Below are 24,009 nucleotides of genomic sequence, written 5' to 3' on the forward strand. Positions count from 1 at the left end.
CACCACCTGCACCACCAGGGAGGGCGCCTCGGGTCTTCCGCATTCAATATTCAGTTTGATTACACATAAATGTACTTGAATCAAGTGAAATTAAAATTCATTTCATACCCCGATTCTGTCAATATTGCCCGGGTGTCTGCCGATTGCATTGTTTATGAGGTCGTCGAGTTTCGCGTGGCTTTGGGGGCAAGTAAATTGGATCGAAACTGGTTGTGATATGGCCGATTGAATGCTTTAATTTTGTATTGAAGCTTGGAATATTATATTATATAGTATATAATATATAGTATATACTTTCCATATACCTTCCCAATATTTGATCAACACTGCGTATACTTAATTTACTTTGTATTTGCTCTGTTTCCTGCCCCTTACTCTCTTGAGATAATATTTCCCCAGCTTGATTATGTTTTAGCATAGCATTCATATATCCTTGACATATATTCGAGTGATATTAAAACGTTCCATCAAAACGGGGCCTAACAAGTTGACCAAATAACCAATTGGCAAGCGACGCAGACAGCCGCCGGCCACGCCCATTTCGCACTATATAAATTAATCAATTACAGGCGCACGCACACACACGTAGACGAGTCCTCCAAAGGGACGAAGGACGAGCAGGGAGCTGGGAGTTCGGAGCAAGGAGCAAGGAGCATCAAACGATGCAGCTCAGCTGTCAATTGGAGTTGTCGTTGCCATGACAGACGATTGCACAAACAGAGCGGACACAGATACGCACACATACGGACAGGAGCCCTACGCAGATACTCGCACTCACAGATACCCACACACACACTCACCCAGACACTCGCCCACCCACAGAAATGTCAAGTGTATCCTGACGGTTCGCCTTTGGCTGTTTGTTGTGTGCTCGTCTATAAATCATGTTAATTACGTTATAGCAAATAATTTTCCTGCACATGGAGGGCATGTCCTGCATAGACAGATTGTCGCTGGACAGGCGAGCTCTGGAACTGAATGAGCCACCAAAAGACCGCACCACTGGACCGCCCGCTGAATGTCCATGTCCCCATTCGCCGGCCCGGTTCCGCATGTAAAATGCATCACTTATTTGCTCGCGCTGCCATGCGGCTTTCAATATTTGTGGTCCGTCGAACCATCCAGCCATTCGAACACTCAAACAGCCAAACACCCAACCAGGCATCCAACCATCCAAACACCCATAGCACCACTCTGCCATCCAATCAATCGAACAACTCGATGGCAACCCAATAATGACCGCTTCGAAACGCCGATAAAGATCTTTTGTTTTCCTTTGAATGGCTTCACGGAACTGCGGATCCGCCAATGAGATTCAACTATGCCAGCATGGAGCTCTTAAGTTTTTATTTGAAATATCATCAATATGTTTTGCTTGGAAATGTTCACTTGAATTTGCAATTAATGTCTTTTATATTAAAAATATATATAAGTTAAAACTTTTGCATCAAAGAGAGCTATTATATTATTTGAAAATTTTATTTTGTTATTTATCTATTATTTTTGAAAATGAATACAATACCATATTGATATATTTTTAGTTTTTAATGTATTTAATGTCTTATTTTTATACAAAGTTTTGATATCAATAAAAAAATTACTATTTTATAAAATGAATAAAGACCATTTTGATTTATTTTAGACAAATTTAATAAGATTCAACTATTTAAAATTTATATTTTTCTATCCAATTAATATATTATCTATTTAAAATATTAACAGAATACCGCATAGATTTATTTTTAGACCAATTCAATTGGCCTGTTTTTATAAGACCTGAGCTATAAGTAGCAAATCCCCAAGTTGTTGCTGTTAAAGCAACCTGATGGGCTGGGAAAATGAGGGAAAAGTAGTGCCTCGCATTTCGATTTCGGGACAATGGACGAGAGGCTGCAGCTTTAACCATCTGAAGTGGCGGCACTTGATGAGGAAAAGGCATTTTCGCAACAAGATATCGTTGGGCCCTTCCCTCGCCACTTCTTTCTTCTTTTACTTTGTGGCAAAGAGACAAGTGGCTTGGCTTAGTTTTTCTGGAAATGGCCGCCTGTCGAGATTTTCGACACACAAATGCGAGACAATGGGCGATAGGCATCTCCATCTCCAGTAACCTCATCATCGCCACGGGCTTCAGTATCGTGTCCTATTGTCATCTGTTCATGTGGGTCAGCCTGTTTCAGTTTCGGTTTGGGCTTGGGTTTCTGGGGGAGTGTCGGTCTAATAATATGGCCAGCTGCACGGGGAAAAAATACTAGAAAAAATATTCGCCTACCCATTAAAAATCAGTGGCTGGATGCTCAATAAACTAAGAAAGAAAACATATTGATAGAAAAATAAATTATTTAAAAAATATTTTAAGAAAGTCATATTTATAATAACCATTTAAGGACCCTAATTAAACTGAATTTTTTACCCTCTGCATAGATAAGAAATATATTTGTTAATCAAATAAATATATCTTATTACTATTATATTATTGATATGAAAAATATATTAAAAATATTTTTAAAAAGCTATACTTGTAAATTATACATTATATCATAATATCACCATAAAACCCACTTTATGGCCGAACTTTCCCCCCGTTTCTGGCCGTGCATGCCATGTCCTTTTGGTCCTGCACATGTGGCTAATCCAGTGCTGTGTCCCCAAACATTTGTGCCCCGTCGGAAGAGTAAGTATGGCAATTGTAAGGTCAACTTTCCTGTTGGATGTTGGATGGGCCTCGTCTAATGCAGTGGAAAAATGATTTGACTGGGAGGCTTCCGTTTTTGCGGTTGCCTTTCGACTTTCGGTCCACTCGGGCCCTTTGTTGTTGTTTTCCTCTGTGTGTGTGTGTGTGTGTGTGTGTGTGTGTGGAAATTTATGATTTTCCGAGCGACTTTGAAAATCTGGCAGCGTCTTTGGCCTTTTTCACTGGGGCTTTCGCCTGCTTTCGTCTCCTCTCGCTTGACATTTCACTTTTGGCGTTTGCGTTTGTGTTCGCCGCTTGCCGTTTGCCATTCGCCGTTCGCCTTTTCATATTTCGCATTTTATTCGGCCAGCCTTTTTTCCCTGCGACTGACAAACATATTCGCCGGGGCCCTTGTTTGCCACCGACAAAGGCAAAGGAGCAGCGCCCAGGAATACCCTTTTCCGTTTCCAGTGATTTTGCAGCCAAGGATGCCAAGGATGCGCCCACAAAGGACTTGGAAGCCGAACACGTTCTTCGGCACTGCCCTTTCGTACGTGGTGGCGTATACGTTATTTTTTCGCATTGAGGTCGAATTTCGGAGGAAAAAGGCTTTTCTGGGGGTCGGAGCGAGGCACAAACTTATGCATCCCCAAGCCCTGGAAACTCTTAAGTTCTATTCAATTTAACTGGTTGCTAAGCTATTAAAGGTATTGACTTTAATTTGATTTAATATATAAAATTTGTATTTATACAACAGCCAGATTTAGTTGTTCTAAAGGCCTAGCATTAATTTCGGTTCACTTAGTGCATAGACCATCATTTAACACCCCCTGACCTATTTTGGAAGCCCCTTTAAGCACAGGGCATTTATCATTCGACTATCTCCCGGGAAAATCGCTTTCTGTTGTGTTTTTAATTATTTTCTTATGCCTCACTTAAGCCACCACAGCTGCTTTTCCGCCTTTCCGCAGCCCACAACCCTTTCAAGGCATATTGAGTGCTTTGTAATTTTTGCGGTTTTTAAGCCCTTTTCCCGGGCCCTGCCCCCACCCAGCCGAGTTTAAAAATAAAGAAAGCGTATCAATAAAAGGGATTTCTTTTGGGGCCAGCCTTTTTTTCGAGAGGGGGGCCTGGTGAAAATGCCACCCACAGCTTTCCCTTTTTGCCTTTTGGTTGTTGTCGCGATTTAATCTTTGGCTGCTGTGGATAATTGCGAGCTTAAGCATGCGCATAAAAGTCATTACGTCGACTACCGCAGAACGGGCAATTTAGATTTATTCTAATTAGTGGCCCGGCTTCACGACAACAGCAACAAAAACACGTATTTCAAATGCTAATCAGTGGCCTTCAAAGGGGGCGGCTTGGGGGGGTGGGGGGCGGCAATGAATGAGGGTAAACATTGAAAAATGTCCCATCTTAAGCGATGAAGTTGCTTGGAAAATTAAGTTTTGGCCACGAAAAGAACAAGTGACAGCTGCTGTTGTTAGACAAAGTACTTAAACAGGGTACTCGGTGCTTGCGAACGGCTGGATCAGCACTTTTGAGCCCCGAAAATATGGGTAATCCCTGGCTTACGCAGGCTTACACCTCTGAACAACGTTGAATATACCTGTTAATCTATAGCTTGGGCTCCTTAACCTTGTTTACAATTATCGCAAAATACCTACTCCACATAAATGATTTTACTTCGTTACTAAGAGGTATCAGCAAATCGACTATTGATATTCCGTTCGGTTTCAAAAATAATTCCCTCGCATTTTCAATAGGCAAGCAAATTGCCTGACTCCCACGTGTGAATTAGCACAAAGCCCACAGCAAATTTATTTTAATTTAAAAGAGATTCGGGGGAAAACAAAGAAAGAGAAAGCTGCTGAAATGCAGAAAGAGACGGGGAAAGGAGGCTCTTCATTTTCCGGGGGATAAGTGCAAATCTCTGGCAACTGCTGTTCTCGATTAGGATTTGTTGTCATTGATGGCTGTAAATTGTCTATAAAAAATGTTTAATTGAATGCAAACCAATAAATATTAAATTTTCACAGATAAGGTACATGTAGGGTAGGTAGTTATAAAACACAATGACACATGATTAAAGTTATAGAGTTATTTTAATAAAGGCCACTAACATAACATCAACAAAAAATAATCTATGCAATGTAGGCAATAATGAATTTAATTATTGTAAACATGTAAGCGGTTAATTTAATAAAGAAATATAAAGAGGGAATAGTTTCGTGTTATTTATATGCTATGCCCACATAACTTAGCATAAATTTAAAAGTGTAAAATTTAAGCTATGAAAATTATATCAACATATGAAAATAGAAGCAAACATTTTATCAGCCTTTAACGAACTATGAAAATGTTTGCAGTAGGGGAGAGAAATAATAAGCTTCATCAAAGTGATACTTGAAAGTGTGCCGGTAAGAACCCTAAAAATTGATCATTATTATGTCCTTCCGCAACAGCTAATTTCCTCCCCCCCTTTCAGCCATTATCCATTACTATTTTATGGCACCTCCCACGGAAAAAAAAACGCCATCAACCAATAATTGGCTTTCGAGTAACTTCAGCCCCGTCATCGTGGGCGAAAAGTTGGCGAAAGCTTTTGGCGAATGCAAACATTTGGTAGCGTTAGCAAACACCCAACACCACTCTGAGCCACCCAAAAAGCAGCCAGCACCGCCGAACCACCGAGCCACCGAATCACCACCCAAAAGAGCCAAGACTCCTGCCATATTAATTATCCACACAACACAAACACTTTGTTGCAAAAATTTCCAACGCTGTCTCGGCCATTAAATATTTAACGCCTGCCAAAACACTAATGACAAACACTAAAACCCGACACTAAATTTGAAATGCTTTAAAATTTTGTTTAAGCATCCATTAAGGGGAGTACGATCGCAAAATAAACGCCATATAAAATCAGGCGGGTCCAAATAAATTCCACGCTTTAAGATTGTGGCCCATTGTGAGTGTTTTCTTCGCTGGTTTGAGTGTTTTTGCGAGTGTTCCTCGAACGAGTGTGAGTGTCTTGCAGCTCGGGGAGTCACTATTTTGACGGCGACGATGGGGTCACACTTTGTTTTTATTGCACGTGCTTGCTTTTAACGATTTGCCGTTGTTTCTACCTCGCATTTCGGGAGGTTGGGGCGAAAAGTTGTTAGAACATATCTACAAGATGAGTATCTAATTAATTAAGGAATTAGGTTCTTTTTAAAAAAAACCTTATTAAAAACATTCAAATTAAAGTTAAAAATACTTTAAAAATTATTATTTAATTAAATTAATTAAATACATGTATATATTTTCAGCACAACCCACACCTCCTCGAGTTCTTAAGATTCCTTAGACAATTTTGTTGCATACTTACAGGCAAAATAAAGTGAAGAGCCTGGGGTATCGGAATAATTTAAAAAAAAATATTAAAAATAGTTTATAAATTATTATTTTGGGAGCATTTATTCGTTTTTGCTTATCTTAATATTAAACATTGACTATTTTTGTATTTTAAAACAATCCCCACACCTCTTCGAATTCTCAAGATTCCTTGGCAAATTTTGTTGCATACTTACAGGCAAAGGTTGAAGTCAGCGAAGTGAAATAAAGTGAAGTGTCTGGGGTATCGGAACGTCGAACTGCTGCCCATAGATCTCTTAAAAATTCCCGGGAAAAAGGTGGAGAAAGCGGGAGAAAGAGGACAGGAGCGAGACAGGAGCTCCGTTTCTGTGCTTTTCCCCATCCATACCAGCACAAACAGCCAACGACAGCCATACAATTTTAATCACATTAAGTTCGCGCTGTCGAGAGAAAGCAAGGCGAGACTACTTCCTCCTGGCCTCGGTGCCCCCCTCCCCTGAGTTCCCCCCAGGGCCCCCACGCCCCTGTGTTTGTTTGTTTGTTTGTAATGAATATTTGCAAGTTGTGCCTTGAGTTTTCAGTGCAAACAAACTTAAAAACTGTAGCGCACTCAAGCAAAATAAATACTTGAGCAACAACAACGGCAGCGGAAAGAAGGCGGCGGCCACGCCTCCTGTCCACCCCCTTTCTCCCAAACCCCTTTGCGTTTTTTTTTTCTCCTCTTTTTTTGCAAAAATTTATTTGGTTAAGTGACTTTGAGCCCGACTGTGCAAGCAGCTCATATGTATCTGTGTGTATGCCGCCGTCTGTGTGTGTGTGTGTGTTGTCTGCCAGTGTGTGTGTGAGTGTCTGCCAGTGTGTGTGTGTGGGGAAGAGAATGCGTGTAAAAGAGGAAGTGAGGCTTCATGCATATTGAAACAAAGTGAGTGCTCGCATTGCGTATACGCAGCATGGCCTCCAAAACAAATTAAATGAAAATAATCCGAAAAAAGGAGAGCAAGACAGCCAAGAAAATAAATCTGCAGCATGGGTGTGGCCGTAGCCAATCATTAGCTTAAGGATCGGGGAACACAATTTAAATGAGGAATGGAGTTGAAGAAGGGAAAATGTATAAAAAATGTGGAGGCACTTGGCACTTGAGCAACCAAAAATGGGATAAAATGTAGGGCAAGTCAAGAAGTTTTTGAATTTTCAGGATTTTTATAAGGTTCAGCTTAGGTTTCTGTAAGTAATTTCCTTTTATTTTCTTTTGAGAATCAAAACTTTCTGGAATAAAGAGGTTACCGCAGGTGGTTTGCAACCGTGCTCTTTATAGCGATTATGCTGCCACTGAATGGAATGCTAATGACATAGTCGCAGACCTTGGCACCCAAATCCCAATACCGCCCCCCCATCACTATCGCCAGCCAGCCCCTCACGAATGCAAATCCGAAATCAAAAGCTCTCTTTGGAATGGGCAGGGGGTGAGAGTAGGGAAGGCTTGACATGCCGCAACTTGGCGGCAAAAGTACACAATAAATTTGCATGCCACATGCACACACAGATACTCACACACACACACACACACACAGTTTTCTGAATAGAAATTGTTAGCACACAATAACAGACAGACGAAGCGTGAAACGAGTGAAAAACAGAGGCGGCGAAAAGGGACATATGCATAATGCCTAATAATCCGCATATTGTAATATCTGCATTATACGACTGGCTAGAAGCGAATGTCATTATGTGGCCAAAACACCCACACACACACCCCAGCACCCTCACATGCAAAAATTGTATAAAAATTGCGGCTTAATCACGACGCTGCAACACGAGCAATCTGCAATATGCAATCTGCATCTGCAACTGAAGCAAATGCCGCAAGGCAACTGCCAAAGTGGCTCAAAATCCAGTTGCCAACTGCACAGTGGAGCAAAGTGGTCAAAAAGCTTTTTAATATTAGTCGATACTTGATGAGCACAGCAATTCATTTGATTTTTTTAACTAAAATGTGGCAATACTTTCCCAAACTCAACCACAATTTAATATTAAAGAAAAGTTGTTTAATGGATTTTATCCGGGTTTTGTTGGAATGCATTCCCTTGGAATGCATGCAATAATGCCCAGTGAAAAAAATAATTACAAAAATATTTTAGTTAAACGAAGCATGGGTTTTATTTCACTGCACTTTTTGTATTATTTCAATTTGCATAATTTGATATACCTTCTTTATGAGGTTCCATAATCATGCTTTTCAATCCGTTTTCCTGAGATCTATAACTACAGTGCGTAACATGCATATCAGTGTGGAGCTTAGACGACGCCTGCCTGGCTGCCACTGTCTGAAAATTGTCGCTGCCAGTAAGCCTCTGCCTTTGGCCCGGCGAACGGCACACCCCTCGCCTTAACCCCCGGCAGGCGGCGCAGGCAGCCCGGAGTTAACCCACGATTGCCCCTTTGGCAGGGCTCCACGTGGCCGCCATCGCTGCGTTATTTGTGCTCATATGTGGCCTGTTCCGCTGGTGCCACCGATTCCACCGAGTCCACCGAGTCTGGGCTGCTCTGGGCACTCCTTCCTTAGCCCCTAGCCGGCAGCCCGCAACCCTTAACCCATACCAGCCCAGGCCCAGGGCTGGCTGGCTTTTATGCCCGCAGATTTGGGTTAAAAGTAGCTTCCCCTGTGTATTTAATGGTGTTCCAGACTCGCCTTCATCTTTTGCCAGCTGCAATTGTTATGAGTGTGGAAGGGGTGGGGCAGGCGTGCAGGAAGGGGTGAAGAAGGCCTTCGGAAGGGGTGGGCTATTGGGTTGCCACCCCACTAGGAACACAAAGAAATAGAACGATGTCGTTCACTATTTTTGCCCTTTCCCTAACTCAGTTTGGCATGCATTCAGTGGCCAAAGGATGCTAAAGTCAAAGAATTTCCCCAGCATCCAGATACTTTTGTGTGCAAATTTCTCAGTTTTCGACTTCGGGGCCGAGTTTTGAATTTCTGTTTGAGCTATGCTCATGCATGCCCTGCCTTTCACATGCCACTCACATTCGCATTCCATTCCCTTTGGCATTCCCCCCGTGCGAGGTAATGGAATTGCAGACCTCCTCAGTTATTTATTTATTTAATCTGCTAAGACTTTAATGGCCCGGCGCAATGCAATTACAATGCCAGCCAAATGGAAGTGGCAAAAAGTGTTTGTACCAGTAGCCGGAAAATGTAAATGGCAACAGCAGCAAAAGTTTAGGTTATTAATTAAGTGGCATTAAGTGGTATTAGTGGGCCAAGGAAAGCCTCAGACCCATTTCCAAAACATTAGCAAAAGAAGCGAATTTTAAATAATCATTCGGGGAAATTACAACATCGAGTGAGCCTAAATATCCAAATTAATTGTGAGCAGCTTGTAATAATATTAATTGGCAGCCAACAAAAGGGGGGAAAATGGAAGGGCTGATTGCAGGAACAGCAGGGGAAAATGTCTGGCAAGTGACAAAAGGAAACCAGTGGCAAATCAGCAACTGAGAGGAGATTTCCTGGAAAAACAACACCTGCAACAGCCGAATCGAAACAACAAACAACCGGCTATATGCTCCGATTTCTGGCCCAAACGAGCGGCAATTACGGCCGAATGAAACAGGCTAAAAAACAACAGCAATCACACGTCATTCGATTTAATTGATCAGCAACAGGCAATCGGAAATCGGCATTCTGCAATCGACAATCAGTGTGTTTTTTCCTTGTTGTTTGTGCCCCTCTAACCGCAGAAGCGGATATAAAAATATTGCCACAAAATTTGATTTTAATTTGAAATTGTCATGGCAACCCGAGTTCAAACGAAATTGAACACTAAAGTGTGTGAGTGTGCTTCTTTTTTAGTGGGCTCCGAATGAAAGGCAGAAGGTGGCACTAAATGCCTGTGCATGCAAAAGCAATTTGCAGTTAATTAGCAGACTAAGAGCCCCGAAAGGCAACTAAAACGGGTTGAAAGTGGCAACTTGGACGGAACAAAGTTCAAATCCCGCCTGAAAAAGTGGAAATTCTGTGAGAACCTTTGGCCCAGAGCAGGCCCAAAGCATGGCATTAATTGCAACCGATTTCCTTGTCCATTCAATTACAAATTAGGAGAGCCAGTTTGGCCAAGGATATTTCGGGGCTGTGGGCTAGTTTCCACCGGAACAATGTCAAATTGTCAGGCGGAGAGTGATGGAAATGCATTTTACAGGGGCCGTAATGAGCCCTATGGCTGAATGCGTCCACCAAATTGACCCCTGAAGCATATGAAGCGGAAAAAACCGACTCGCACACATCGTCCAGTAAATTATAATTGATGCTGCACGGGCAGAAAGTGGGGGAACTCAGCCCAAGTTGGAAAAAAAAGACAGGGCAAAAACATTGCATTCAATACGGCGATTTATCGAATGACTTTTAAGCTAACATATATGAGTTATATTCAGGAAAAAATACAATTTATTCATTTGTTTTAATATTTATTTTTTATATATTTTTTTTCTTGTTTTTAGGGCTTTTAAAAACCATTTCCCGCAGTGTAAAAGTGTTAGACGAGCGGAGCTCGCGGTTGAAAATTGTACAAGCATATTGATTCGATCTGATTCAGTTGCAATTTTCGAACCTCTCAGTTTCAGCTGCCCCTCTCGCCGGCCCCCTGTCCCTCTGGCTCCCCATTTCTCTCAGTGTGTGAACAGTGTCAGCTGCTTTTTGGCCAGCTGGCCAGCCATTACTTACCATTAATTTATGCATTAGTAGGGCGCTTAAATTAATCAGCGAATGGCAGGCGGGCTAACAAAAGGGAATAGGCCTTCGCAGCGGGAAAATAAAATTTAATTCGCCACCGAAAACCCGAGAATGAAGTGCAATTAAAACCGAAAGAGGCAACGAAATTATGAAGAGCTTAAGGGGAATTAAAGCAACTTAGGCAAAGACAAAGCAAGTGTTAAGATGCGGTCATAAAAAGTATAATGTTTTTATCTGAATGGGAGGAAAAGAAGGGGAAAAAAGACAAAAAGAAAGGATTTTTGAGTTTGTTTAGGGAAAATCTTGATAAATTCACTAAGAAATATTTAACCATTTATCTTTGCAGAGGGTTTCATCAAACATCGATCCGCAGAAAGCAACGATTTTAGTCGACTCACTTGGGGTAAGTAAGGGATATTCTTTGCGCGATAAAAGAACCCACCTGACCCACTTTGAGGGGTTTTACGAGATAGTTTTCAGCCCCTTGGCTTCACTCACTTATTTTGCCGAGAGTTCATAATGCCAATTCTGGTCTGCCTTCCGCCCTCTTCCATCTGTCAGTTGCTCAGTCACTCAGTCTGGCAGTCTGGCAGTCAGTCATTCAGTCAGTTAGCCAGTAAACTGAGCTGAGCTCTGGCGAATGATAAATGGCTGACATTGTGGATTGTAGGCAACATTAAGCGTCGTTGAAGCGCCGCAGATTGCAATCGCTGGGGCTCTTTGGCGGAGTCCCTCTAAAAAGAGCCACGCCCCCACTCCGTAGGCCGCCCACTCGCCGACACCACAGTTACCTTAGCCGTTTTTTAAACACCCTAGTCTCAGGCTGATTTTAAATCCATGAAAAATGTATAGGTAATATAAAATGGGTATCTTAAATATTAAAAAAAAATAATAAGGGTTCATACACTTACAGCTACAATTTACAATGCCCAAACAAATATTTTTGAAGTTAAATATAAGGTATATGGTATTTTTAAAATAATTATTTAATTTTGAATAGTTACAAATAAATAATTATATAGAAAAATTAAAAGTTACGGATCTTCTTTTAAATATATAAAAATGTTATTGAATTCTTGTGCTTTTATATTACATACCTCAACCTTTCCTAATAATACGTCTATACCCACATAAAAAGGTATTTTCGATTTTTTAAGAATTATAAACGAATTAAATCTTATTTTATAAACATATTTAAAAAAGAAAAAGTTTAGATACACACAGAATCCATCTGTTGACTTGGCCAAGGTAAATACCCTTCGTTTGCGCCCCGACCTGCCCCGCCGAAGTTTTCCCTGCTTTTTCCTTCTGCAGGCAGGCAACCTGTGAACCCTGACCCCGACCCATCGCTCTGCGATTTCCTCTGACAGCCAGCAGCTTGTAATTTGTAATGTCGAGAGTGCCAGGTAGTGGCGCCTGTTGTTGCTGTTGCCGCTGCTGTTGGTGCTGGCCGGTTCATGATTTTCAAATGAAATGCATTTCTGAACTTTTGCGGTGATTTAATGATGTGCCCGGGAAAGTGCCCCCTGGCACTTGAGAATATGATTCATTTGAGTCGCATCCGAGTCGATTTACGAGTGTGTGCCCATCCATCTAACTGGAGCCTCAAGTCCCTAATTAAGCCCGGCTTGAATTGATTTACAAAATCGTAACCGATGCGACGATGTCAGCCGAGCCCATTGGATTTGCGGCTCTAATTAGCCTCAATTAAGTGATTAAAAGCCATCAGCCTCGATGATGGGGATATCACAAATTTCTGGCTGCTATTTCCCTGCGCTTTTTTGTATTTTATTATTGCGGCGCATAATAAATGCCAATTAATTATGACAACAACAGTTGCAAAACAAAGGCAGAGGCAGAGGCAGAGGCATGCACCCTTGTGCATGCATATCTTTGGGGGATAAATAATTTTATGGAAATGCCAGCAGCAACAATATTGCGATGACTTTTTAATTAAAAACAATAAAATTGTTTGTCGTATTATATTGATCGGTTAGTGAAATGAATCAGCGGCTGTGGAGTATTTTCACTATTTTTTTTGAGCACCGTGTTTATCAATTCTGGACAAATGGCCATGGTCAAAGCCAACGTAAGTCCGATTATCGGTTCAGTTCAGTGCGTGTAGAGGTGTATATATTCCGCCATAATGGCCATGGTCGTTTTTCAAGAGGATTTCCAGCTTATCCCCCGATTGATGGACCGCCGGTAGCTTGGCAAATATTTTGGCAATTTGATTTTGCTTGCATATTTTTCAGCCTTCCCTGGTTTCAGGTGGACTTTAAGAATAAATTTGAAAAGTATGTTGAGTACTCTCAGTCTTTTAGTTCAAGTTTTAGATAGTTTTGGTGAGCTCTACATTCGTAGATACTAATTCGACTGCCACAACCCTTTGCCATCTGTTGCTGACACACTGGCGAGCGCTACTCAAATATTACTCATACGCCACGTTATTCGCCGGACAAAACCAATGGCCAGTTATTAGCTGGCAGTTCGATTTCGGTTTTGGTCTCGGTCTCGGCCCGCTCGCAAGCTGGCCAACAAAACAAATGACCGTTTTATGGCCGGCAATCAAACACAAGACCACAAATACTTCGACTTATGGATGGCTGTATATGCCAGCAGCCAGATACCGCCGCCATATGTACTATACGTTCATTGGACGCCTGCCATCATCATCATCGTGGCTTGGCAGAAGTTCCAATTTTTCACACAGCACCACTCTCGACCGCAGAATATATAAAAAACACATTCTTATTACAAATCGGACAGAGTGGCGTGCCAAAAAGAAGCAGGAAAAAAGTGAAAAATAAGGGAAAAAAGTATATTTTCATTCGCATAAGTGAAAAGAGGCCGAAGGGCGGTGGTGGAAAACAACCCACTGACGCACTTATTTTGCGCTTTGAATCCAATCACGTACCAATTTTCCAAATTTAACCTTTTTGAGCTCGAGTTGGAGGCTTTGGCTGCCAATAAAAACCATTTGCCAGAGTGAAATTTATATGGCCGCGTCGGTGGGAAAAAAGGGAAACGTGTTTAAGAGGAGTGCGGGCGAGGGGAAGCGGCCAAAGGATAAGGGATAAGGCAGGGTGTGGGCCAAAGACCGCAGGCCGAACGCCCTTTGAACCGTTTCAATTGACCAAAGGCCAGGTCTTCCTTTGGCGACCCCCTGCCCAGAAGCACCTTGTGCCACTCGCCCACCAAGCCAAACCAAAAGCCCGCAGTCAGCTGAAATTCGCTTGGTCCTGGGCTCGTGACACGATCTGGAAAGTATTTCAGTAAAACATTTAAGGTTTTAGGAAAATATAGAGCTACCTTACCCCAAATAATCTTAAATAAAAATTTGCTTATAATAATACAACATTTTCTCAAAACCCTTTGAAATTCCTTGGTGTTTTAAATTTTATCACTTCAAATTTAGTTTTATTTATAATATTCGGTGTTTTTGTGGTGCTCTTAAATGTTGTTTATCACTGGAAACCCTTGCACCATCTCTGGCTGTACTTTACTTGGCTTCGGTTTTCCATATTCAGTCGATTTCCATATTAATTTCGTAGTCTGCGTAATTTGAGCCGTTCTATCCACCGCGCTCATCTGCCTTCACAGCAGCAAAATACACACGGAGAAATTCTATTGAAAACTACATTTTTTATACAGATGAAATAATGCATGGAAGAACAAGTATAATAATATTTTAGTAATGTCAAAATAATATTTCAAAATCTATATACATTCTTAAGAATTATAGTATCTAAAATTAAAATGTAAAATATAATAAATTTTGTGTTTCAAATAGTTAAATAAAAAAATTGTATTAATTTTTGCACTTAACATTTCTTTATTTTTAATATTTTATTTTGGAAATTTAAATGTAGTGTTTTAAAGCTCAAAACAAATGTATTTTTCCAATTTTGTAACCAGAACATTTAAATTACTTTGGATATCATCAAAATCAAAGAAAACAAATGGGGGTATTCTTATATTTTTATCATTTTATTTTTAGAATACAAATTTGCTGTTTTAAATAGTACAATTGTACATACAAATTCCCTTTGGAAAAAAAACTGATGGTATATATTTATTAAAGAAAACAATTATTTCTTTGAGTGTACCACTTATGCTCTCTTCGATTCTCGGTATCTGTTTGCTTGGCTCCCATTTTGCCTGTAAGCGACACCATAAAATATTGAACGTGTTGAGCACACACACACAAGTGCACTGGCACTCACACCACGGCACTCGCACTGGCACACACACACACTCAGGGGGAGAGAGGGGGAAAGGTCAGGGGGTAAACTCACTGACCTCGCCAATATTACGAACCCAAAACCCATCGATGCCTTCGATTCTTGGGCTTCGAATGTTCCGCTGGCTCGAAGAGCCGCCTTGTTGTTTTACTTTTACGCGCGGTGGCACTTTTGGCTTTTGTTGCCAACATCCTGTCTGACCCTGCCACGCCCCCTGCCCCCTCGGGCGAACTCAACTCTGACCCCCTGCGACCCCGTTGCGAGTGACGCTTCATTTTCTTTATTTCAGCTGGCAGCACGCGCATTACATTACATTACAACAGGGCCGGAATGGGTCCGCTGGATCCGCATCCAGACCGCCCAGAGTCCATGTCCGCATCCGCATTCGCATCCGTATCCTTGTCCATGTCCACGTCCATGTCCATGTCCTGGAAAATGAGCGAGCGGGACGGACAGACGTGGCTTTTCCGACTCGCATTTCGGCCATTTCTTGTTTGCCCATTTCTATTCGAGTGCGAGTGCGAGTGTGAGTGTCAAGTGAGTGTTTGAGTACTCGGCTTATTCATGGCCAGTGGATTCGAGGGGAATGGATGCTGGCTGCTCGGTGCCCACTAAGTAATTGTGCGATGTGAGCTTACGGGCCACAAAAATCCCACAAAACTAGAGACCATTCAAAATAATCTTTCTTAAATATCTATCTCCATTTCTGTTATAACAAATTATAGTTCATTTAATGAAAAAATGTAAATGTAAGTCCATAGTAATAAGTAATAAATAACATTTATTAAATAATGTTCCACATTTATTTGTTGTATATTACATTGAATAACAAAAGTATAAAAGATATTTCCAATTTATCGAGCTGCTGAATATAATCATTTTCCGCATTTGTTTAAAATGCATGGATTTTCCGGGCATCAAAGTGATTTTACCCCAGATAATGGCCAACCTCCCCCCGCTTTTTTAAAAGCCTTTTCTCGGCGCACTCTGCCCCCCTGTGGCTTTCTTCTCCTTCGCTTTCCCGGGCATTTTCCGCAGCTTCTTTTTACGGTCTGCTCGATTTTTCGGTACAAATTGATGCCATCTGTTCGACGTTTAATGCCTCGGGGCTTTGGCCAGCTCCCGGGCCATTTGTCGTGCAACACTTTCAGCGCTTTTTAATGCAGTGGCTGCATAATTTGAACGCTCGTAAGTCGCCTGCATTATCCGGGCCATAAATCGGACACGACTTGGCCACGCCCCCTCCGCCACGGCCGCCGCCTCCGCCTCCTTAGGGCGGATGTGAGTGCGGATGCGTTGGAGCAGTTAATTTTGGCCACTGGGCAGCTCGATTTTCACACGATTGGCCCGGCTTTCGCCCAGAAATAAAGGCATATCCTCTCGGCCATATCCTATCAGCCATATATATATATATGTGGGTATACACTACCTGCACTCACCTGAGCCGAAAGCCACTTAAGAGCCATTCAAATTACGTTTCATTACGCTTATTGAGGGGGTTCCCGGCAGTAACAAACCTTTTTTATGGGGCGGCAGAGGATGCCCAAGGTCTGGAGGATTCGTTTTTGGAAATACCGCAAAGGAAACAATATAATTAAATTGAATTTAATACATATTATTTTTATCTATTTATTTTTTTAGCTGGTAAAGCTAAGGTAAACAGCGTGCCTTTATATTTGAATACATATTTTATAGCAATTATTTTATATTGCAATATATATGATTTAAATAAAGTACACAATACCATGTTCTTATTAATTTATAATTTGAATTTGTATACTTAAACATTTCCTGGGTAACCCCAAGTCGATCAGCTAAGCCCAGTGGCCACAAAGTTGTGCCTTTGTTTTATGGCCACAAACTTTTGAATTCAATTTGCTTTTGGCCGGCCAAAAGTTATTGATTTAATTCGTATCTGGGGAATGCTTAATCAAAAATACTCGGCTATATGACGGGCCACTGCCACCCTGTTTTTCCGACACTTTTCGGAGGGAAAAGTTGGCTGCTTTTTCCTGCTGCTCGTTAGCTAAACTCCGTGGAGATAGTTTCCCAGCTCGCCTTGTTTTCCTTATCGATTGGGGCAGCCCGGGATCTGTCTGGTACATTCATTTTCCAAGGGCCAAGTGGGCCTTGTAGGCGCTGTCAGCCGTCAAGCGATTATGCTGGGAGATTCTCTGGGGCTACCAGTCAGTTCTACTTAGGAATTCAATACAGCAACACGTACATTTTCCAAGTCTTGAATACTACGTACTTTTTCATATTAATACCTTAAAAAAGGGTAAATATTTTGACAAATATTTTCTAAAAATGAGTGAAAAGCAGGAGAAGCGGGCCAAACCGAAAGGGAAAAAGCATGAGGAGCATCTGCGTCGTCAGCGGATTTTGTCTCAACTGTCGCGGGCTCCTGGAAAATGCCCCCTGGGGCGCTGCGAGCAGGTGGTTTTTCCCTCGGGCCTGCTGGTGCACCTGCTCCACAGGCACGGCCACGAGCCGAATACCACGGTATGCATAGTCTACGATGATCAGCCACTGCGTCTGAACTTCAAACTGGACGCCCTGGAGCCGGATGTGCCGCAGTCGCTGGCCATTTTGCTGTATGCTGGCACCGAGAATAAAAGCGAAACTCTTCCCGCTCGCCGTCATCTGAGCTTCCCCAACAGCGGTCTTCTGAACGACAGGCGTTGCTTTGAGCACCACTTGACCCTGGTGCTGATGATCTGCAAGACCGCCTGGTACGCCATGCTGCCCGACCAGCAGCTGGCCGCCGAGCTGGAGGAGATCGACAATCCGGACAACACCATATACATCCTCTGGGTGGCCGCCCCCGTCACCGCCAATCGTGTGTTCTACACCATGACCCTCTTCGATCGCTACTACATACAATCGCGCAGCGTCATTCGAAACACCAGGAACTACATTGTCTCGCAAAATCCCAGGGATTTCCTGGGTCTGGAGTCGGATTACCTTCTCCTGCGCCAGGAAGAGGCATTCGATTTGCTAGGTGGCCCGGAGCACACCAGGCTCGATGACGACCTGCCGCAGGGCATTCACTTGGAACTGTTCCTGCATGAAGATCTCTCCGCGAAGGCCCCGGAGAGCCGGATCTCCAAGCATGTGTTGGACACCTACAATGGTTCCGGCGCCAAGATGCCGCGCACCAAGATGACGCTCGACAGGGATGCCCAGGGAAAGCTGTCCCTCAACCGGAAGCCCCTCTCGGTGCCCATGATAGGAGGACCAATGGGAACGTTTCCTGAAATGGTTAACGATCATCCCAAGGAGGTCGAGAAGTGTGCGACCAATCATCAGGACAAAGAACTGGCCACTAAGGCTTCCAAGGCGAGGACAAAGAAGAGGGGGAAGGCTCGGCCTAAAGATCTACGAATTCTCAAAGAGGAACTCAAAATGAGGCCAGAAGTGACCTCTAGAGAGGGGAAAAGTCGTCATCTTGAGCAAGAGGAAAGTGACAAGTACCATGCAAATCTAGCGGCGAAATGGTCCAAATATGTACTCATTTCCCAGCTTAGAAAGGCCAAAACAAAGAAGTTGATGAAAACCATGGATAAGTATATACGAATTTGCCAGGAGGCGAACTCCTCTGCATCCGACCTCGAAGACACTCTCAGAGAACTGGCCAAAATGAATCCCGACCAGCAATTAGCCGTCAAGGGGTCACAGAGAAGTAGATCCGTTTCGCCGGAGCGACGACGAAGGGCATCCCACGAAGTGGCACCAGAAGTGCCCACGGGATCTCGCGTGAAGGCAGGCTCCAGCCAGGGAGTCACCTGGGCTGCCATAGAAGAGATCACAGGCATTCCCATGAGGGAGCTGCAGCAAACAATATTGAACTTGCAAATTCCGATCACCAGAGAGGCGATGGAAACGGTGAAGGAGACGGTGATTAAGTCGGTGGGGGAGGCGGTCAGGAAGGTGGCCCAGGAGAAGGGGATCCCTAGGGGAAATCTGCGCCTGGAAGAGCAGGAGAAACGCAAACCTGAAACGAGAGACAAGGCCAAGACCCATACGGAAACGGAAGTGACACCAAAAAACCAAGCTAAAATCCACGGAGTTGAATGTGTTTCCCTAGTCGACTGCGATTCAAGCTCCGAAACCTGTGCCCCCTGATGACCCATCATCTGATTTGCCAAAGGGCGTTTACAAAAAAAAATCTGAAGTTACTCTCATGGCCCCAACCATTTTCGGTTAATCCTCTCCAAATTTCATCCAACGAAGTGTAATTCTTTCCTCACAATAAATGACCCAAATTCCGGCAGCACACGTAATACGATTTTATGAGGGGCCAAAACGCTTTCGTTGTTTTCATTGGCATTATTTAAATTCCATTTTCGTTTCGCAGCCGCCACATGAAAATGGTCAAATCCTGTGGAAAGTCTGTGTGTGCGATAAAGTGGGAGTTTGGCCAGGGGTTTTTAGTGAGGAAACCAGACCATTGCGGTTGTCATCGCACGTTGCACTCAGCAGGAGTTATTTAAAATATAAAGATTTTTATTTAGAAAGCTTGCAAATGCGTTGCACGGATGAAAGGCAGAGGTAAAGCGCTTAATAATGCACCAATGAATGGCAGGCCAAACATTTATTTAAGCTGCTGCAACAATTACAGTCGAAACAATGAACAGTGATTATTAATATAAAAATAGAATAAAACTTTAACAAAATAATAAACAGCAATAAATAAATGAAATAAGAGGAAACACAAGTACAGGGCCTTCGGAAAAAGAAGACAAAAGTACAGTCGCGACAAGCTGCAGGCTATTTCTGTCAAGCTGACAACCGGCTGAAAAGAACGAGACGGCGATAGCGAGGTGAGAAAATCAGTGAATAAACCGCATCCATTTACTTAAGCTGCTGCAATTACAGTCGAAGCAGTGAATAGTGATTAATAAAAGTAAACGTACACAACTTTAATAAAATATTAAACAGCAATAAATACAGCTTTGCCGCTCATGCAAAAAAAGGCCTTCGGGAAAAAGAAGATAAAAGTACAGTCGCGCCAAACTGCAGGCTATTTCTGTCAAACTGACGGCCAGCTGAAAAGAACGAGACGGCGATAGCGAGGTGAGAAAATCAGTGAATGAATCTCATCCGAGAGTTTTTCGCACTTGAAAGCGGCCGGCAAACAAAACAAGGACGCCAGGAAGTGGGCGGCAAGGGTTAAAAGGGGGCGCGGACCGCCCAGAGTTGCCTGCAACTGAAATGCCCGGCCAACAATGCAACAAAAATAAAAGCAAAAAAAGAACGTAGAACGTAGAACCGGACTCGGAAAGGTGAAAAATAAGAATGGCCAGCAACACAAATAAAATGCGAAAATGCTCGGCGACAAGAACAACATCATCAACAGCAGGGACGATGGAAATCTTCCGCCCTGCCGCAGTGGAAAACTTTTGAATAATTTATCTTGCGTTGAAAGGACGTTTTCATTAAAATTCGCCAACGTATTTAAAGTGCGAGATAACTCCCAGAGTGGCGATTATTCAAGTGAGTTCATTTGCCTGCTAGGAATGCTAAATGCGCAGGTAACTTTCCTTCGAGACAGAACATGTACATTTATGTGGGGAAAATCAGTCATGAGAAGGAAAATGGGAGTCTAAAATTATTTTTAATTATATTCAATACATTGCTGGGACGATACTTGGCAAGAACATACTATAAAAGATTTAGTTAACATTCATGGTTAATAAAAAATATTTTCTTTAATTTTTTTTAATATTTGTATATGTTTTTCGTATTTACAAGGTCTTACCACTCGAATTCACCTAAAAAAGGGCGTTTGCAAAGGGCAAAGGGCGAACGGTAGGAAAACAAATGAAGAGCAAGAGTTTTCATTGGAAAATTGTTTTACATTTCAATTTAATTCCCTTTTTTGTGTCTGGTCCTCAACCATTTTTTGCCAAAGGTTGGTAATATGGTTTTGCTGTTATATGGATACACTGTGTTATTTTAATGCGCTTTCCCTGTTCGCCCGACCAACTTTTTGGATAAATACTGTGTGTTTTATGCTCTTGTGTTATTTTTTTCGCCAGAAATACAATTTATTGGGTCTTGGGCAAAATGAAAAAACACATGTAAGGCCAAGAGTCCCATGACCCTTGTTTTTACTTTCTCTTAGGAATAAGAAAGTCCCCAATTCGTGTTTTAAGGCTAAACTAACCATATAAAATATTTATTTAATATTACTTTGTTTTTATTTCCAATGCTAACTGCATAAGCTTCAACCAGATATTTTTCTTTATATTTTTACTCTAAGGGAAGTCTTAAGACTAGCACACTTATTCATACATTTGGCTGCAATTCTTCCCTTTGTTTTTTGAGTGACTTCCTCTGTGCGGCTTTATGGCTTCTTTCAGCTGCCTCTGCCAAAATTAGCCATCTAAATCATGTCCAGCGTTTCCCCTGACCATTCCAATTCCCAGCTCTCGCTCTTTTGTATCTGCTGGATTTGTCAAGAGTGGAATCAACATAACATAAATTTAATGTCTGAAACAGACACAGCGAAAAGGAGCTAAAACACGGACAATACAAAAAAAAAGCGTTCATTTGCCAACGGCACGATGAAAAAATAAGAAATATAATTTTCTTAATTCTTAACGATGTCCTTTTGTGATGATACTCTTAACGAAAGTATAAGCTTTAAAGAAAATATATACCAACGGCTTTTTATATACAAGTTTAATTACCCTTTATAATAATTATTCAACTTATTATAATTATAATTAATGTTATATTTACTACTAATATTTTCTACATCAAACCAAACGTTCTTTTAAATTAAAAGAAGCTAAACATTTTTTATAACGTAGAACAGTACACAATTATTCGGTATAGAAATCTTAACTTCCTCCCTTGCGCTTTGTTTTTTGGAGATTTTTTTAAGCTGAAATATGGCGAATCCGCTGCTGAATATCTCGCGTAAATATCGCAACCTCCACATATACAAAGCCGTGCTTACTCAGGAAAAAGGGGGAAGTCGCTGGAAAAGTGGGCGGGGCAGGAAGGGCGCGTTGGCGGGGCGGGCGTATTACCGCTGGCTACAAACTGCACTGGGGCTGGCAATTTTCTTGCGGGTCCCCACAGCAGCGCACCGCTTCGTCCTGCCATTTCCATTTTATTCCGCTCCTGGGCAGCGTCGTTTCATCGCGCAATTTCCGCACAAGTGTTGGCAATATAAAAATAGCGACAAAATATAAAAGTAATTTATGTTCGCCTTTTTCCATATCATTTCTATATGCATGAGTTCGGGGGACTCACTTCAGCCGGGTAGTTGGGTAGTTTATAAAAATGTATGGTACACCAAACAGCCAACCGAGCAGCCAACCAACTACCGCTGCCGGCTCATCCCCTTTGTGAAATATATGAAATATGCATGTTGATGCGCTCGTTTGTATGCGCCAAACTGCATTTAATTTATTAAAATAAATATTTTGCAGTGTTGAATAACGGCGTCTGAGTTATGTCACCGAAGATAAAGCACTCCGTGGAAGTATCGTCATGCTCGGTGCTTTATCCGTAATTGATGACATTTCTGCTTGTTGCTTTCAATCTGATTACCGAAGTTGGCTCAAGCTTTTCCCAGAAAAGTGGCGCAGTGTTGGAAAACATATGTATTTAAGCGTTCTGTACTCGTACCTTTATGTATGGTTTTATCAATATCAAATAAGAAAGTATTAATTGTTTTGCTTTCAAAACCGAATTTCCATTAATTTAATACTCGTACTTTATTAAAAGAATACTTTTCCAGTGTTAAACAACGGTAAGGTATGCACTTTCCTTATATCACATGCAGTATTTTTAGTAATTTTCCATTCTTTATCTGTGATTGTACCAACATTAAATAACAAAGTACAAACTGTTTTGCGTCAAAAACCAAACCTATATTAATTTAATACTCGTCCTTTGTTAAAGAATATCCTTTCAGTGTTAAACAACGGCGAAAGAGTGCATTTTGCTAGTATCACTGGCAGTACTTTTAGGAAATTTCCATTGTTTAACCGGGCATAATTCAATTCATTAAACCTGCTTCGCAGGGTGAATAGTGCTAGCGGTGATAAAACACTAGGCGCTTTATCCATAATTGATGGCAAGCCTTGGTCGTCGCTTTCAATTTGATTAACCAATTGCCGCGCTGAAATTTACATGAAGCGAAACCAAAATTAAATATGTTTAGTCCGAAATCACATTTCATTATAGTGCGGCGATTGCATAATAATGTGGTCAGCCGCAAATAGCGACCATTATCCGAGTCACCCGTGCAACCAGCCGCCCACCAGGGCACCCACGTGCACAAACAGCCACCTCGCCAGGCCCACACTGCTCTTTGTTTGCTGTCAAATCGCAATGCAAGGGACTAAAATACTCATGAATATATCACAACAAGCATTTACTAGATTCATTTGACAGGATGTGGCAGGTGGATCTTTGTTAGGAGAACCCAAAGGCAAATACAAATGCATGTACACCTGAATGAACGCATATTTGCGTAATCGATTTCTACTCCTTCAAAGCTGCATAAATGCAAAAATGCCGTTTAATAAAGCGAAATTATATGGGCAGTTTTTATATATTAGTATATATAGACCCAAATATATTCAAACACTTCTCATTAATTCCTTTGTCAGATTGGCAAAAATAATTAGGTTGTCCCTTTTGACTTTGTTCAAATATTTCCGACCGAAATTGTCAACTAAAATTACACACAATTTGTGCTATTTAATGGCTGCCTGGCATATTTTTCTTTATTGTTCATCAAGTATGCAGAAAGAGGGACAGACAATAATGGGCCAAAGGGACGGAGAAGCAATTCAGAAAGTTAACAAATAAAATTATGCAAACGTCAAAAAACGTAAAAAAATGTGGAAAAAGAGAGAGCACAAACAAATTTGCACGACAAGCGGAGGGAAAATAAAATCTGACTTCGTAATATCCCAAAACTGTGTTCATAGTGTAAAAATGTCTATTTACATAGTCATGCATCATGGCAGAAAGAGACGGAT

General features: G+C 41.8%; 2 protein-coding genes across 2 annotated transcripts in view; both read left to right on the forward strand.

The window, feature by feature from the left end:
* The window catches only part of LOC108023639 (uncharacterized), a 79,200-nt gene that overhangs the window by 22,645 nt on the left and 32,546 nt on the right, over nt 1–24,009 (forward strand). The window contains exon 2 of the mRNA XM_050888325.1: nt 11,104–11,160. The gene's annotated coding sequence lies outside the window, so the exon portion shown is untranslated. The remainder of the gene's footprint in view (nt 1–11,103; nt 11,161–24,009) is intronic.
* LOC108023641 (uncharacterized) lies at nt 17,189–19,279 on the forward strand. Its single transcript, XM_017093257.3, has one exon. It carries the CDS (start codon nt 17,309–17,311, stop codon nt 19,124–19,126), a length of 1,818 nt encoding a protein of 605 aa, XP_016948746.1. The 5' UTR covers nt 17,189–17,308; the 3' UTR covers nt 19,127–19,279.

The sequence above is a fragment of the Drosophila biarmipes genome, chromosome X (assembly GCF_025231255.1).
Source record: "Drosophila biarmipes strain raj3 chromosome X, RU_DBia_V1.1, whole genome shotgun sequence".
NCBI classification, from domain to species: domain Eukaryota; kingdom Metazoa; phylum Arthropoda; class Insecta; order Diptera; family Drosophilidae; genus Drosophila; species Drosophila biarmipes.